This window comes from Acipenser ruthenus, chromosome 15 (assembly GCF_902713425.1).
Source record: "Acipenser ruthenus chromosome 15, fAciRut3.2 maternal haplotype, whole genome shotgun sequence".
Taxonomy (NCBI): Eukaryota; Metazoa; Chordata; class Actinopteri; order Acipenseriformes; family Acipenseridae; genus Acipenser; species Acipenser ruthenus.
Window position 1 is genome coordinate 22009174 of NC_081203.1, and position 18814 is coordinate 22027987.

The window sequence follows — 18814 nt, forward strand, 5'->3', positions numbered from 1 at the left end:
CAAACTGAGCTAGAAAATAACAACAACCATCTTCTTTGAATAGCTTTTTAATGCCAATAGAAGGATTACATTGTACATTCTACAAGCTATACAGTTTGTGTTAATACTAAACGGTTTCCCTAAAAACCCAGCAATCTGTGTAAAAAAATGAAATGTATGCATTTTTATGAGGAAAAGGATACATTTTATATTCAGACTTTTGGGTACCAAGTCCTACGAATTTTAAAAAGAGAGAATGTTTACATATATTTACATATATTTTTTGAACTTGTTAACAAGAACAGATTATTTAGCACACTTCCCTGGTGGTTGGAGAGAGAAATTTGAATACAACCACACTCCCTGTAATATTCTGTTTGAAACAGGAAACACACTGAACACATACCTTAAAATTCTCTGCTGATTATAACCTCAAAATTATATTTACAACCAACATTAACAACAAATATAATTTTCAACCATTTGTTTCATGTGGAAGTTGATGTACCTTAACAGCTGCTTTATGCCGGCACTGACTTGGTTCAAAAAGTAGGCTTGACAGTCTCCATGTTCCTCTAAACTGTAACACTCTCACTTGTGCTAAAGAATTTCCTTAGCAAGTTTCATCACAATTGGATAAGCAGGCCTCGTCTAGACACATGAAAAATGTAACATTGACATATTAACAAACAGACATTAAGCTTTCATACAACCCCTGAGTCCGATGCTCTCAATAATTTGCGATAAAGTCCTAAACAAGTTTTAACATAATTGGAGAAGCAATTATCTAGTGTGTATATATATATTATATATATATATATATATACATATATATATTTATTAACTGTCAACCCCAAGATTGATACTCTTAAACAAATTGTAGCTGACAAAATAATTCTGTGAATCTTACCTGTTGTGCACGTCTATTCATTATACAGCCTTAAAATGTGTAGTTTTGAAAGAAACACATGGTATAGTAAACATGGATTTATATTTTAAAAACAGGATATATGGTACTACACTAGGTTAAATAAATCTCTGTTTTCAGTTAGCGTTGCACTTGCTAGGTCAACTGACATGGACTATAATATCCAGTCCCAACACTGAGGAAATGATTGATCAAGAAGCTGGGATGGACTAGACTAGTAGAGTCATAAGTGAGTTGGCATCCACTGGCCTAGACTGCATTTCAGTCCTTTTTTTAAAAGCTTTGAATAACCTTCCAGTCTAGCCTCTTGTTTCCAATGCACTTCAGCTAATATAAAAATACATATGGTGGCAGATAAGTTAATTTCCTTTACAGTACTTGTGGTATACATTACATATTGTCATGACAATCAATGAAAGCCAGTATCATAATTTTTAATGCAGAAAAATAGACCACCTGCATCTTGCCAACATTCCCCCACTATAACCTGACATTTACATAATAACTGCGGGCGGACCACTTAAATAAAAATAAGCAATCTATCCATCAATTAACACTGACCTTGAGGAAGCAGCCTCCACGACTCTAACATCTCTGGAATTCACTGAAGAAACATGCCTTCAATAAACTGTGTCAAGTGGAAATGATGGCTTCTGTGCTCGTACACAAACCATCGCTACCTTTTAAGGCTTTGTTGGTTTGTTTCAGTAGCTACCTAACCACATCCATTCACATGCCATAATTGAACTGCATGCTTCCCATCAGCAGATACATACAGCGGTGCAAAAGTAGTACAGACAGCCTCCATTTATTTCAAAATCAAGTCATGTCAATCAAGGTTCTTGATATTGTTGGTCAGTGGCCCAGTTCATCATCTTAGGTTCTGTATGCTGCTGGCGCTGCTGGATTGAGCTGAAGAGTTCAGCGAAAAGACTTGCCAGTTGAAATCATCTAAATGTTTGGCGAAGGAATCTGCACTACAAGTCTAGGCCATAATATTAACAAATATGTCACCATGGCATTATAAAATAGATACATACATAGGAAACTTAACTTACAATTGCGCACACAGTGACTGAAGGGGATATACAAGCGTGACATATCAAGGGTGTAATATTCAGAACTTGTTGAATGGATTTTAAATACATATACCCACTTTTATGAATTTCAATGTAAAGCTTTAACTGTTATTTTGTGGTGTTTGTGACTTCCAACACATTGATATTTCCACTACTGGTTGACAAGGTTGGAAATTGAAATATATAAAACACATACGGGCTCTGCGTTGATCTTTAAAAAGGTGATCTTTGTTTCATTTAATGACGGAATGCGCCTCACACTTCAGTGTCTGAAAGGTTAAACTCTTTCATTCTTACATACTATAAAACATGTTTGCGGGGGGCAAGAACACTCATGGAGATGCGGTAACCATAGCACATTGCAGCTAGCCCATTACAAGACAGATGATTTTGTACCAGGAAATAGCAACATCACCTACTGTAGGGTTGGCTTTAAAACAGCTGCATGTTCCATACGGATGTATAAAATACCAGTTAAGAGCCAAAAGAAAGGGGGGGGGGGGGGGGGGGGGGGGGCATGCTGCTAATGCTAGTAACTGACTAGACATGGATCTTAACCTTGGTTAACTCTGCTTTAATCCCCTTTACCTCCAAATAATACAGTATAATACCGTTGTCATTAATCTGCATCAAATTTACAGATTAACAACACAAGGATACAATATAAAGCGGTTTTAAAAGGGCCTGTATGCAGTACTGGAAACCATAAGAAAGTCAAGTCGAATGTGTTTTTGCCACAGAGCCTAAGGAATGAAACGAGCCATTCTTGTAGAAGGGGGTGCAGTGGAGGTATAGATTTGGAAAGGTTAGACAAGTTAATCTTGGACAAGAGAATTAATAATTAGCCCTATTTAAATTGCATCCAGTTTAATTGCAATAGGGTTGTGTTACTATAAATGTTGTGCTTGCTTCCTTACTGAAGATTCTTTATAAAGCCACAAACCCGCAGTGTGTTAGATTGGTGGCCACTTTACATTGTGGTTAAGTTGGTATTCTAAAGCCTTTCATTTAAAAATGTTTTAAAATCTTAGCCAGTAACCATTAATAAGTTTTCCTTTAAGGAAGCAGGGGTAAATGGGTTGTTGTTTTAAATAAAACGTCAATTTCCTTGGCTTGTATTCTTTAAGAAATAAAACTGTTCTCAGCAAATCTCATTCTGGAAATCCCCACCAATAAAGTACTGTAGTCATCATAAACATCAACAGATCAAATGGGAAAGGTAAAAGAAAAATCCCCATTTATATTAAAGTTACCTTTCCTTTTTATTAATGAAGCTTCTTGAGACCTCCATCTGAAACGCTGAAGTATGTGACACATGCATGTACAGTACCCCAAAAGATTAGAGTTCAGGGACAGAATTTAGCCTGGTTTCCACTGAATATTTTACCAAGGCATACAACACTTTCTTGACTTCTCCCCCTCGGCCCACCTATCTACATGTAAGCACCCCCGGGCTCGAAGCAAAGTCACTCTTAATGAGTTTTTATGTGTTTAATGTTCACCCAAGTGAACTGCAGTGTGGTTGTTTAATGCTCAACTGCCAGTCCTGCTGTGGAGAAGACAGGGCTAGGCCAAAATGACTTTTCATTAGAGCAGTGCTTATTGTTTCCATGTAAAGTTACCATAAATTGAAATGGTGCTTCCAAGGTCTCACCACAAGCTGCCACAGTTCACTAAAACACTGCCGATAAACAGGCTTGTGACGCTTAACGGAATGCATGGGAAGACAATAGTTTTCTTTAGCTTATAATTAAATCAAACGTTCACAATAAGAAAAGAATCACTTTTTCCCCCCCCACCACCAGTTGACATTTTTACAGGGGATAAAAGACAATCCATCATCGTTGCTTGTTCAGACAAAGGCTTACAGATGAAACCTAGTAATAACAGTATGGATTTGTAACCAAACATACATCACTGAGCAAAAAAATAAAAAAGGAAAAACCATGAGGACTACTGCTGCCGATTTCCTTAAAATCCATGGAGGGTCTTCTATTCAACAATTCCCAGAGTAAACTGCAACACATTTTAGAAATAACCCCGCCATAGACTGGAGCTACAGGGAAGTCTACATCTCCTCCCAGCCCACCTCTCTCAGTGGGAGTTGTAATTACACACTGTGGTGGGAAATGGGACTAACAAAGAATACATCATAAAACTGGCTATATATAGCGAACCAGTGGGGTGTCTTCAAGTTGTTACTCACGTTTCTGCCGGACAGTATATATTTGATCAAGCAATTTATCAAGTGTATTTGCAAAGCGTACACAGATGGTGTACACAGACCACTCCCACCACCCCATAAGTTCACATGGGGTCACTCACTGCTGCTTGACTGTATCACATAGGGTTACACTCATCTGCTTGAATACAACTAGCTATTTTATCTCGTGGAAAAGCATAATGAACTTCTTAAATTACGGTGGGGGGTTCTGGTCACTATAAAACAGCAGGGTTTCATAACACTGTGCTGTCTAACTGCAGATTACTGGCACCGATTTCTTCTTAAAACTTGTTTATGAACTTGTAAACTAGTATAGGCATTGAAGACCTAAGATATAGATATATATATATATATATATATATATATATATATATATATATATATATATATATATATATATATAAATTAATAAAATCTGGCAGCAGTGACTACCTTGCCCCAGAACCGCATCACCTTCATTTCCAGACACCATTAACCCTTCTCTAGTCAGCATCTTTATTAATGAACACTCTCCATCATCATTACATACTGGACAGTATGTCAAACTTCGGTGTTTGACCATTTTCTGTAAACCCATACTGGCATTTGGTCTCAGTCCAAAAATATTAAGCCTGGTAAAAAACTGTCCTTAAAAGTACATGAAAAATATTTGTCGAAAACAACTCTGCATCTACTTAAACTACTTTCTAAATACACACCAGCGAATGCATCAGACCACACATTTGTCACACATACTGAGAAAGGCATTAGATTAAACATTTTTTCTTAGCTTTTTAAAAGTTCTACCTCAGAACTTATGCTAGTGTTAATTTAAATGGGACAATGGTCCTATTCCAATGAACAAACTGAACCAAAGAATAAGAGCAAATAATACAGTATAGCTGTACTGTAGGCCACAAACTCCAGTTGACTTTATCCTAAGGGACAGGAGTGCCTTAATGAATAAGCATTAGTGAATGAGGTACTCCATGCATATAAAAGCCTCATGCCTCACAGTCAATATGTGCTTTGTTATTCTACCTGCATGTGATGAATCCTTAAATATTCAGAGTGGTGGTGTAGAATTACCTACCTGACATTTTAGGATTGCACTGGCTCCGTTTCTTAGGAGTAGTTCAGAACCACACCTAATATATCTCCTTATGGAAAAATACTGCTTTTTCATATTTCTCAATGTTACAAAAACAGAAAGCTAGGTGCAGAGGGACACATAATGACAGTACAGACGCCTTTTACGTCTTGGTGAATGTCAGGGGCTTTTCAGGGTAGGACTAATGGCTGCTCAAGTTGTAGAGCGTCGGTCTGGGGTATGCCGATTTTTCAATGAGTTTGTATCAGATATCTTTTACACATTCAAATGATCTATACTGTTTTATTATTGTTTGGGTAGGGTGCTGCAAGGTACAATCTGATTTCCACCCCACTCTGAATGCAGACCTGGTCTGTGAAAAAGGATGAGGTAGCTTTAATGGACAGTGCACAGTTCAGGCCGACTCACGGACAAGCCAGATATAAAAGCTCAGAAAACTTTATTAAGAGGCCTCAGCAATGCATTCTCCCCCTGCAACATTACAGCACAGCAAACATCTCATTGCTGATAATTATGCCATCGCACACAACACTTTATATTAAAGAGTAGGTCTTTACAGGGTCTGTGTAAACCAGAAGCTGGGGAAACAGGAAATACAACAAACGGCAAGGAATACACAGGACAGTCTGAGTTTTTGGAAATCTAGTAAGTTATAGACAGTTCTAATTATTTCCTGATGGATGGGGACAAAACAAAATGCCACGCTAGCATGCCATAAACACTTAACATTTTAAGAGCACTTGAAAGGCACAGGTCAAAGTGCAAGTAGACGATTAAAAGAAAAAAAGGGGACATCAGACACAGTAAATATTTACCTTACCATATAAGTGACTTTTTGGTTATTACAGCTCAACTGTCCAAATGGATGTTTTAAAAAAAGAGAGTCCTATGAAAAACCTTTAAAATCTCTCTTGCCTGGGTATCTTTATAGAGATGCATCCCCTTGAACTTCAAGGTTAAGGGTTTGTATCGGAACTAATATAGCTCATGAAAGCTACTGTATTGATTAGTAAAATGTATTCACTAAAAGCTATAAACATTGAGCTGCCTGTAAAAATACATTAAGATCAGAGGGGTCCATCACTTCGGGCTAACACGCCATATTGAAAACCATTGTACCCAATCCCTGAAAACAATCTGAATAAATAGTACCATAAAAAATGAGAATTCCACAAGCCTTCCACAACAGACTTCCAATAGCCCTTATAGTCTTTGCAAACACATTAACAGGCTTTACTATCTAAAAAACAAGACGTAGCACCAATATTAGTCATGTATTCAGTTTGTATGAACTCTCCAAGTTTTACGGTAATTCAAACCTGCACACACAAAATAAAAGAACAGTATTCAAAGTAGCTTGATAATGGCAAGCCGAAGACTTGCTTTTAACGTTATTGCTTTGAATCTTTGTTTATTTGATAGCCAGTATAAAAAAGTCAATTTGGTCATCTTGAAGGTTTCCCAAGCATTACTCCTTGACGCAAGTAAATCGCATATAAAAGAGGGATTAGGTTTGCCGATAAGATATTACACTAAGAGAAGGTCGTGACTTATACTTGTGGAATTCCTGTCTGGTTTTAAAAACAAACAATTTTCTTAGTTTCCAACATTTGACGCAGCTGTGTAAAACCCTAACTGACAAACGTCAACATGCAGCTTTATAAATGTACTTTTAAAGAGGCGATTTCTGGTCTGCTCAATGTTAGGTTAATTAGCGGTAATAAAACACTACATGTCAGCTAATTCACCCCATTTACGCACCATTTAAGTGTTGTTTTAGCTCAGAGGACTAGTCTTGTGCAAGAGTGAGGGGGCACTTTGTCAATTGTACCTGCAATGTTTGCATTTACTTAAATTGTGCAACAGTCTTTAAGAATGGTCATGTTTAATGTTTTAGGACAGAAGAAAATTAGATGTATACAATGCAGTTTCAACACTCTTAAAAAATGTAAATAGGGCCTTTTCTCTAAAAAACTTAAAACCCCAACCTTGACATTTACAAAACATTTATATGGGAGATTCCTGGAAGACGTAGTAAGCCCCAGGTCACCCAGAGTTACGGCTGTAACAATGTATACTCACAGTGAATAAAAAAAACCAAAAAATAAAAAGATATCATCTACTAAACAAGATAACATTATGTATACAGTATGACCTAGATGGTAGCACACACCAACATCTCCAGTACCACTCTAGATGGTAGCACACACCATCATCTCCAAGGGAAATCCCACAGTATGATACCTTGTGGGTAGTTTCTTTACTTAAATAACACAAGTTATCTGAGAAAAACAGAACTTTACACAGAAATATAGACTAAATTGTAGGCTAAATTGAGACCAAGGCCTACAATTCCTCTGTTGGCCTGGGGTATGATTTTCCACAGTGGGCAAATAACATTTAATAATTTACCTATTGTAGAAAACAGGCCCCCAGGTCTCCAAAACAGGAAACTGACTGCCCCACCAGCACGTCCCCAAGATATGAATATTTAAAAAGCATTCTAAGCGTTTACGTTCACAGCATTTTTCGGGTCTTTCCCAATACCATGTATACCAAATACTGAATTAAGAGTTTGGACAAGGCTGTATGTGTTTGTATCACAGCAAGACTAGGGTACTTGCACACACTATACGTGCAGTGACCCAAAAACCCTTGACCTGCAAATGACTCCCCCAGTAACACAAATGCTTTCAATGCAAATCGTAGGATATCTAAACCTACAATGAAAAAGCAACATTATATTATTGTTTTAAAAGGCAGTGCCCAGTATACAGATTTAGGCAGGCTAAAAACTAGTATTCCTGCTAAACTTGACATAACAAGTTCAGTACAGGATCAAGTGAGGTGGGACTGAAGCCAATGCAGAATGAGATTTCACAGTTCTTTTGGGTGAGGCTCCAATATTGGCCAGGACAAATGCTTGTTTGCCAAAATCAGATAGAAACATAAAAATGATTGTATCTAACAAAATAATTCCATAAAATCAGATCTGAACTGCACTTCAAATTCGTTTTATAGATTTCAAAAGTGCAGTTTTCACACAAACATGTTATAGAAAACATTTCCATTTTTATGGTATCTGGAACTACACAAGGTTAAAGAGTAAGTAGCTGGGTTCCAAAGAAATATAGCGTTACACATCCCCACGTGTTGCTACAGCTGTTTAAATAACGGACCTGTCATTTTTCTTTTCATTGTTCACATCCTGACAGCTTTTTACACTTTAAAGTCTGTTTCAAAGCGGTTTTGCCCACTTGTAATTAACGCTACATTTTTCAGAACTCCACTACTCACTCTTTAAAGAAAGCTCTGTAAACAAGCTTGCCACTTCCTTAGTCATTTCATCTGGACAATGTAATTCTCCCCATCCATTCAACACTGCCATTAACCAACCAGCTGCTTAACATGTTGGCTGCCCTGCTTTGTAACCAGTAGCAAGCTTTGACTCCGAAGACACCACTGAGGTGAAATGACCTAGGAAGGGAAACTGTAACAAACTTCTAATGCAAGGCTTGCAAACAGAGATTTCCTTGATCTTAACCAAAATGGAAATACATGTTTGCAAGAATATGTGTTTCTTTCAAAACTGCACATCTCAGGCCTAGAAAATAAAAGTGCAAGACCTGCGATTTATAGATTTGTTAACTACAATCACTTTAAGGATTAACTATAAAATGTTATTATAAATAATTTAGAATTCTTAACAGAATAAATTGGATCTAGATGTGCTCGGTTTTTCTTTACAGATTTTAAAAGCAGAGAACCTTTTCATTCCAGCGAAATCATTGTCATATTTGTGTTGACAAAATGGGATCAAACACATTTGTATACATTTCAGAAATCAAGTCCACTGTTTTGTAATGGTTCAGAAGCATATCAAATATGCAGAGGAGCCAGTGCAAGCCAGCTGCCTTTCGCAGTGATAGTGGTAAAAACAGCCCTATAAAACAAAAAGAAAGCTATTTATAGACAAATTCCTAAATCCTGAGGTGCTAAAATTGCACCAAATCCATTGCCAGTGAGGGACAGCACAAAACATTCTGAGCATTTTTGTCTAGAGCATATTAAGACAGGGGATTCTGACAAGATTCTTAAATCACTTCTTAGGGTGTTAAAATGAGTGAATGCTACAGATTCTTTGCACATTAACAGTACCATTTTTCATATTTTCGTCCATTTAAGACATTCTAGCACTGAGTTTAATACTCACAGAAATGGAAAAATAAACTTATGTAATCATTTTTTTCTTTTAAGAGCTGCTGCGCTGGTTAATAATTCAGTTTAATTTGCACCCGATTCCCTTAAACCACACATTCCAGTGCTTGCTTAACGTCCTGCATTAAAAACCTTGCAGCTGTACAAACCCAAAGCTTATGGGTCATTTCCAAGACAGAGCTTTTTTTGAGTGTATCTCAAAATGTGGACTAAGCGTTTTTTCAATGGCATATAATCCAATTCAGGGGTGTGATCAGCACTGCGGGGGCTGTTTTTTGATTTTTTTTTCTTTTTATTATTTAAAAAAGGTGAAACTTTTTCCTACAAAGAAAAATTATGACATAAAAAAAAAAAAAAAAACCACTAACGGAACATTACGTAAATGTTATAAGCTGCTCATCAGAGTTCTGTTACATGAGCCAGAGACAGAAAACAAATGTGCTATGGACTGAGAGGTAAGGCAAAACAGGAGGATATTTCCTTGTTAGACAAACAGCCCCTAGCATCGGGATTAAGGAACCACCTGTAATAATAATAATAATAATAATAATAATAATAATAATAATAATAATAATAATAATAATAATACAACAACGAATACTTTTTGAAAACTAGAAAACAAAACTGCAAACAAAAACTGCTACATATCAACAGAGCCCTGTCAAAATCCACACTAGTGGACGTTGCTTTTTATTCCCAGTTTTAATTGAGAGATGATTGTGAAGATGTCAATTTGGCTGCCAGCTGGTAGGTACTACTCGATCAGTCGAGTGGAAGGCATTTGGTGATACTGCTAAATTATTGTGGAATCTAATATAGCTAATTGATGTTTAAAGTCAACACTGCATCCTTTGACAATTTAGGAGTCAGCGTTTAACTCAGCTTGGGTTTATATACGTTTAAAGCAAACGCCTGCATTAAAAATGGAACAAGGTGGTACCAAAGCAAATTATATCAACGCTACCTTTTCTCAGCTTTAACCACCAAAGGTGGCAATATTTAACTGTACCACGTAAATGTAGTACTAACAGGAACAGGTAGAAAAAACCTACTCGTTTAGTTCATCTCATTACTATATCTACAACATTATGTTTGCTGAAAACAGGCATCTAGGTAGCTAGACAGTCATTCACATTACAAAGTTTAGCAGGGCTTTGATTTGTTTCCTCTTTAAGGCACTAGAGGGCAGCACTGTTCAGGCTTGTTTCTTTAGCTGGCACCAAATCCACTTTCTGGCAGTGAAGTTTGGGATTTGCCTCTTAGCCACTGCAGGATTAACAGTTGCGCCTTGCTGCACCACTGCTCTAAGATAACTGGCGTTTACAGAATGTGCACTGTATGCTCATTTTAAAATGCTACTATATTTTTGCGCTAGGACGAACATGCTGTTATTAAAAACTTAATAAAGTTATAGGAACGGATACATTTCAAATGAGTGTTTGTTTGAATATTCAAATGTTTGCCCCAGCACATGTATAATAGCGCTTGTACAATGACAGCACAAGGGTACAAGGGCTAAATAAGCACATTGTAGTCAATATGCAACAAGGACTTCTCCACTGTGTCAATCATATGCAGTTTTGGCACGGATCTAAAATAAAAGCAACTGCACCAATTTAGTGCTGCTGGCTTTTTATAAAAGCTACTACCATAAGGCTATAGTACACTGTACACAGGAATGTGCTCACTTACCTTCACCCATTGGTACCTCATACAGAGCACTGAGTGATCCTTCTGGCATGACACTGGAAAGATAAAAAAGGGGAAGTTAAGGCTCAGTAGGGTTTTCTCTATTCTGAGAAGTGTTAAAACAGTGTTAATATGCAACATTGTGTTTATTTCCACTGCCACAGAAATATCCTCCCTAAAAGAGGTCCCCAATATTAAAACAAATGGACAGTCCTCCATACTGCCAACATCTGATGATCTCATTGGGAAGGGTTTGGTGAAACAGACTCTTGGCTGCAGTCCTAACTCTCTAATGAAAGCAGTGGAGTGTTTGTGAGCCAGTCCGGTGCGACATCTGCAGGAGGGGCGTTAATGAAAGTGATCGCTAACACAGCTAGGGAACACTCACACTCTGTGAAAACCTCGGGTCTGTGGGAGAATGCTGCGTTTGCATCGGCACAAACACAGGCAGGATTACGCAGGTCTACACAATCTGCCAACCCCAACCCAATGGCTCTGTACACAAAGAAACAAAACAAATGATTTAACAAGGGATTGGAAAAAAATAGCTGTCTGTTAACTCATTCCTCAGTCTTGTCCAGTTTGTTAACATTTCTAAAACGTTTTTTTCTTTTTAAATTTATTTTTTGCTGCAGGGGCACAATCTACTTGAAACCTGCAGCAGTAGGGGGTTATAAACAGGATTGCTCATTTCAAAATGGGGGGGGGGGGGCAGACTGATATTATTTTAAGTGTCATGTTTCCCTCCTCACAAAATACAAGCTACAATCACCGCTATTATGAGAATAAAACAAAAAACAGGACCGTAGTGGTATTGTATTTGTATAGAAAAAAAAAATCCCCAGGAGTTGGAATTACTGCCAAGTGTTACTAATGACTCAACAATATAAAATAATAAAATTCATTTTGATTATTGTGAAGACAATTGGAAGACCAGCAACATTAAAAATAGTGAGTTTATTGTAAACATTACACAAACTTTACACAAACATCACTGAGAGAATAATAAAATACAGGCATGTACGTTCGAAAGTTATGCATGCATGGAATAGCCTACCAGGTGAAGTAGTAAGATATAAAACACTGGGAAGATTTTCTTATATTCCAAGTCAATATTTCAAACAAAAACAAAAAGGTCAGACTCGTACCCCTCCCCACGCCCTTTGACTCTGAGAGACTTTTCCACCGAGGTGCTGGCTAGTAAAGCTCATTATCTCCTGTTTGATGTCATGCCTAGCTCTGAGCACCGAGTCAAATCATTTTTATTTCATTTGATTCTCCCGGTTCTGTTGTGAAGAATAGGCTTGGCAGCTTGTCCAGTGTTAATGAGCTCTACATTGCTGAAGGTGCCTGCCCTCTATCCAGCTGTATCCTGAGACACACTCTCTCTCACAGGGATTGTATTCCTGTCCGCCTGGCTGTCCCTTCATTGGTTTCTTCTTATTATTCATGATTTTAGTGCTCATTAAAAAGGTGACTGACACCTGGCTACAGACCACGAGAGATTCAATTCTGAAACTTGCTACTCATCTCAAGCAGAGACTGCTCATTGTGTTTTTTGTAATGTGGAATAAAAGATAGTGTGTCACCCTTGAACAGAAATTAAACACACACTAGTTACAGTTGTTAACCAAAAATCCCTGAAAATATTGCCTGCATACAAAATATAGCACAAAAAATGTTTTTTGCTTAATTTCCGAGTAACAGTGATACGTGCAGGCAACATTTTAAATAAAATTCACAACTGACTGACAAAGCATTAAAAACGAAATTAACAAAACATCCATCCATCCATCCATCCATTATATGTAAACGCTTAATCCTAAAGAGGGTCGCGGTGAGCCAGAGCCTAACCCGGCAGACACAGGGCACAAGGCGGGACTACACCCTGGACGGGACGCCAGTCCATTGCAGGGCAACTAAGGGGCAATTTAGAGAGACCAATCAACCTAGCCAGCATCTCTTTAGAATGTGGGAGGAAACCGGAGTACCTGGAGGCAAGCCCACGCAAACACGGAAAGAACATGCAAACTCGACACAGACAGACCCCTGGGGCCGAAATCGAACCCAGGACCCTGGCGCTGTGAGGCAGCAGCGCTAACCACAGCGCCACCCATTAACAAAACAGGAAAGCAAAATTCACAGAAGGATAAACTATGGAAGAATGTTGTAAACAGTAACCAAGGCATCACATCTTAGCATAAAGTTGAGGAGGACTGTGGGACACTGCAGGCAGATTCAAGTTTTGTCTTAAATGGAATACAACGTGTGAAACTATCTGGGCGCTTTAAATCTTTCAATTTCCCAAGAAACAACCCACTCTCCTTTAAAAAAATAAAATCTTACGGTAAAAGCATAGCAAAACGTAATAAAGCATGGTGAAAGCACGGTAAACCATAGGTAAGCAATGTAAAGCCAAGATGTTAAAGCATATTAAAAAAAAAAAACATGGCATACCACAGTAAACTATGGTAAATGTGCAGTATAACCACAGAAATAGCATGGGGGAAATCTGCAAAATTACCATGGTAAACTTTTATAAGGACTCTCACGTTTCTTTTTACTTGTAGCAGAACATTTGACCTAAACAGTTTGTTCTTGCAGGGGTTTCCTCGCAGAAGCATACGATTCTTATTACATCATGTGGTTAATAGGTTTTAAACAAGCAACCACAACACAACATTAGGTTGGGTGTTTTACACTGTGAAACTTTAACCATGCTCCTACATGATGACAAGCAGAACCTTAAATCATCCTGTATGTTCCTTATTTTTCCTTCACATAGGCAGTAGGAGTAGAAAAGGAGGACCTACTTTCTGTATCGGACTAGAATAAATGGAGCATCCTCAGTTGGCCTGGAAACTAGTCATCAGTAAGAGATTCATTCCTGCCATTCCTAGGAACAGTGCAGTTAAGTATTCTGTGCCAGCTTGTGCCACTCTCCAGCGAACATGTGTGCTTCCAGCTGGACTGAGACTGCCGGGCTCTGTGAGGCCATTCCCTGAATTCCTGAGACAACCTGCCAGCTGTGCGAGGCAGCTGGGATTACACAGGCAGAGAAAGCAGCAGCACCAGCAACGGGCATGTCTGCAGAGAGGTCCAATAAAACTCACAGCTACGGACCCAAAGCACGTTCAGCTGGGTACTGAAGAGGCCTTGGCACTCTCGGTGTCAAATGTTTACGCAAGTCCTTCTCTTATTAATTCAAAATGGGAGGGGCTGTGCAACGTTCAAAAGGTGACATTATATACTTCGATGGACCATGATCACACGTCTACAGCGGCAAATGTAATATTGCAATGCCATATATTTGAGCCTATACATTTCTCTTAAGTTGGAATTTTAGGAAAAAGGCCTACATTTATAGCACGTAGAATACAGTAGCGGCTACTGACTTTAATAAGTGGGACGGCTAAAACAAGAAAACCTGCTTTATTATATATATATATATATATATATATATATATATATATATATATATATATACATATATACACACGCACACACACACACACACATACACACACACGTGAATAATTGACAAAAAAAAATGTCTTCAGCTGGATGGAAAAAGCAATAAAGTAAACAAGCTGTTGTTATAAACAAATTGTCTTTCAAAAGTAAGGTTCTGGAGCATGACGACATGTTGACTTCAGAATAGAATGTTCATTCCAAGAGGTTCCAAATGTGCGTTCTTTTTGCTTCCTGGCTGCATTGGTCCCATAGCAGTGATTTATACCACAAATTAAAATGTCTTCTGCAGTGTGGTAATTTGTGTTAAAATATCTGGCAACAGGAGATGTAGCAGTGTTAATTCTTATACTTCACAGATGTTCCACAAAGCGATCAGCTAAACGCTGTTTTGTTTCTCCGATGTACAGTTTGTTATAAGTGTGTACTTTTTATTATACGCAATAAAACATTGCATGTTTTAAAAGGTGCAGTACTTCATAATTTAATAAGAAATGTAATACAGTAATATAGTATATGCAGCACATAAGGCAAGCTACTGAATATAACAAAAACATTGTGGACTTGATTCATGAATCCTGAGTCATTTGTAGAAAAAAACAAATTCACAGCCCATGGAATTATTATTTATTTATTTACTTATTTATTTAAATTACTGTAGCCCACAGAAATCCATGGGGAAGATGAAGAGCTGGTTTGAAAAAATCAAACAGTGAATACTCGCAGTCAACCATTTTGTTTTTTCATACCATGAGCGATTAAAAAGGGAATTTTGTTTTGGTCCTCCCTGTTGAAGAAGGTCCAATTTAGGCTTTGAACAACCTTTATTGTTATTTTTTTACTCTTATTTTTTCCTCAATTGAAAGCAAGGAAAATGGCATATGAATTAAAAAATATCTACAACGTTATAAAAAAATATACTGCATATGGAAATCAAAACTTAAGGGAGTAGCCACACGTGCCCTATAACCTGCCTGGCAACAGACACGTCAAAATTAACCCTAATTGAGTGGTAGAGGCTAGCCGCAAGCTTCCATCGTGTAGCCAATACAAATACAGTACAACTACACAGACAGAGGGTGATACACACAGAATCCCGCCCATTTTGAGGCTACATATGAGCCAACAGCAATACTGTAGACCTCGGAAAGCATGACATAAGCTTTTTTTACTTTTACAAAATGACACGTAGGGCTTAGCCTCCGTAGCCTCATGACGAGCTGCCACTGACAGAACAACATATCATTACAAATAGCTACACAACCTGAAATCATTACATTCAGGGAAGCAGTTTGCAATATTTGCATCCAATGAGGTGTCAATACCACAAAACAGTAGATCACCATGACTAACACTCACGGTATGTAGAATAACACAATGTCCATATGCTCAATAGCTTGCAGAACAGCACTCTAGAAAGGTAGGGGGCAATGACTTTCTTTTTTACAGGACTACTCAATCCCAGTGACTAATAACTATTTTCTGGGGTGGGGCAACTACTAACTAAACTTGTACCCAACAATGAAGTACTACTTCTGCCCTATACAGTACAAAATTAGCCTATAAAATTACCCTATAAAAAGGAAATGAGATGGCTCTGGGAAAGGGTGCCAAGTGGAACTAAACCATTACATATAAACAAGTAAGGCTGAGTGCAAGCTATATTCTCTCCCCAGTTTAGGTCAAGCTAGCACTGGACTTTAGGGGGGGGTTGTTGAATAGTGTTGTAGCCCAGTGAGGCAAGGCATAGTGACCACTGCTCCCCCTCCCAGTCAAGTGGATAGGGTTAACAAGTGACTGAATGGCCACAATAAACAAATAAGAAAACACTGCCTTTCCACCAATCACATGACTGGCACACAGCAGGCAGACAAGGCCCCTATTCTACAAACCCACGATTCAGCATTTAGCATTACTCCACAAGCACAATGCAAAACACACACGCTCACAATAAACAATGCACAGCGGGCTGTTCACTGCAAGACACACCACACAAGGGCTCAGCCCGAGCGAGGTCTTCCTTCCAGATGACCTGTCTGACCATGCTCCTCAACTGGAAGTCAAAAGGGACTTAACCAAAGTTTACTTAACCAAAGTGACTTCAAAGTTTTAACCCGTGCCTGCGGTTCCCATATTTGTTGTAGTACATCAAAGAGTGTTACGCAGTGGCATTGTAGTTGAATCAATAATGGTCCAATGGTTAGAAAAGAGGTTCTTAAAACATTTTGGGCTGGGGTCCCTTTAGAAGTGACTGTCTTGACTCCCTAAACAAACCAACATTGCAAACGTTTTATTGAAATATACCTGCATGTGATACTTCTTTCACATGATACAAGTCCAAAAGTGTTGATTGTTTTCTGCATATTTTGCAAACCCAGTACACACAATAAAAAAAATGAAATACTCCACCCCGTTGTTTTTTCAGCATCTGGTTTCTCTGGTTCCACTCAGAGTATAGTTGATATTGTTTACTATAAAAAGGGCTGACTTCACTTGAATTCCCACTGTAAAATTAACCCAGAAACAGATGATCCGGGGAAAGTGAATTATCCAGACCATACAAGCTTCCAGTTGGATCCAGACCAGAATTCCTGCAAGAAAATCAAACGGTGGTCTAGATACACAGCAGCACTTGTAGCAGGCTACAGAACAGTCTAGACGCCAAAACATGTATAAATTACTTCTTACAGCTACAAATTCCCCAACAATAAAGTACCTGCAGACACAAGGCAATTATTCAGTATCTCCTGTTCCTGAATTTGAACTTGCTTTGGAGATCAAGTGGAGTATGTTGTCTAATTGGAGGCAGATGCTTGAGAAAGAGTTTCAGAAAAAAGACAGATTAAGAAAATGACCTCAGAAAGGCAATTAGGCTTTTCATCTTTTCTCCTTTTATTCACGTTGATAATCTTTCTTTAATCCCCCTCTGCAGTGATTTGCTGAACAGCTCCATCAGTCATTATGATCAGTGATAAGAAGCCAAACAGAAATAGCTGCAGTCTCCCTCCTGAACAGTGCTACGTGACGGGAGTAAGGCTGCATGCACTCGCTGTAGTAACCCTTACAATTCAGCCACCAATTCATTTCACCACCATGGAGAGAAACAAGTAAGCCGGCTATCCAGTATATGCACCCACAAACAAATTCAATTGTACGAAATACTATAAGAGCTATCTGACAATTACCTTAAATAAATAAATCAATCAATAAAATAGAAAACTGTATTGGGAGATGAAATCCAAACCTCCAGAAATTCACCAGCACAGGCAATAGCATATCTAGAGAGCATTTGAAAAACAGACCAGAGAAATTGCAGGTGTGTCAAGTCAGGTTTTAGCAGGATGGGCAATGGTATTTATACATGCATTTAAAGTATTCATTGTTTGGAAATGTGAAAAATACAGGATTTATTTAGTTCAAAATACAACAGTAATTCATAGATTTTTTTCTATAATACACATGTAGTATTTTACATATTGTATTTAATAAAAAAAATCTTTTGAAGCAGATGAAGTGTGCTCCCTTTTCTGAATGTAAACAACTTCAAATGTTTTAAAACTATTAATACCGTACACTTATTTTAAAGACAGGAGATGAGTTTAAACCCAGGTCTCCAGCAAATTATCCTGATGCACCAAGTAAATGTTCTGGTTTTGAAGCACAGTACAAAACCTCTTTAAATTAATTCAACCAAAACTTGAAGACGAACAGTACTGTAGGTACACAGATTCTGGCTGTCAGTCTGGATGGGGGATGGGGGGGGGGGGGGGGGTGACTCCTTAAGGTTAAGAAGTGACTGAAGATAGCCTTGGAGATTACCATGGTGGTTAGCTGATCAGCCCCTCAGTTTTCCTGTTGGATAGGAAAGGAAACCCACAGCGATTCATCACATGGATATTGCTTACCTCCAACACCCTCCCAAGCAGTGTACAGGAAATCTAGTAAGTGAACAGAGATTACATTCTGAAACTGTTCTGAAAGGAACCCCTAGTGAAAGCCAATTGGTACGCTTTGAAATTACATCCTGTATTTCAAGCATTGCAAACCAATCAATGGAAGAAAGCAGCAATAGACCATTTGTTTGATTTCCATCCCTCTTCTTCATTTTCCCATGACACTCTTCCTGTGGTTTATGC

The 18814-nt window shown here is 38.2% G+C and overlaps 1 protein-coding gene across 2 annotated transcripts in view; it reads right to left on the bottom strand.

Moving 5' to 3' along the window:
• LOC117962331 (pleckstrin homology domain-containing family G member 3-like) overlaps window positions 1-18814 on the bottom strand; it is a 99418-nt gene that overhangs the window by 68341 nt on the left and 12263 nt on the right. The window contains exons 2-3 of one of the 2 annotated variants that reach the window (XM_058987449.1): window positions 11596-11702; window positions 11211-11263 (exon numbers count right to left, since the gene is read on the bottom strand). In XM_058987449.1, the coding sequence (XP_058843432.1) occupies window positions 11211-11259 (49 nt within the window). In that variant the 5' untranslated portion in view covers window positions 11260-11263; window positions 11596-11702. The remainder of the gene's footprint in view (window positions 1-11210; window positions 11264-11595; window positions 11703-18814) is intronic. The other variant, XM_058987448.1, reaches the window with a different exon arrangement.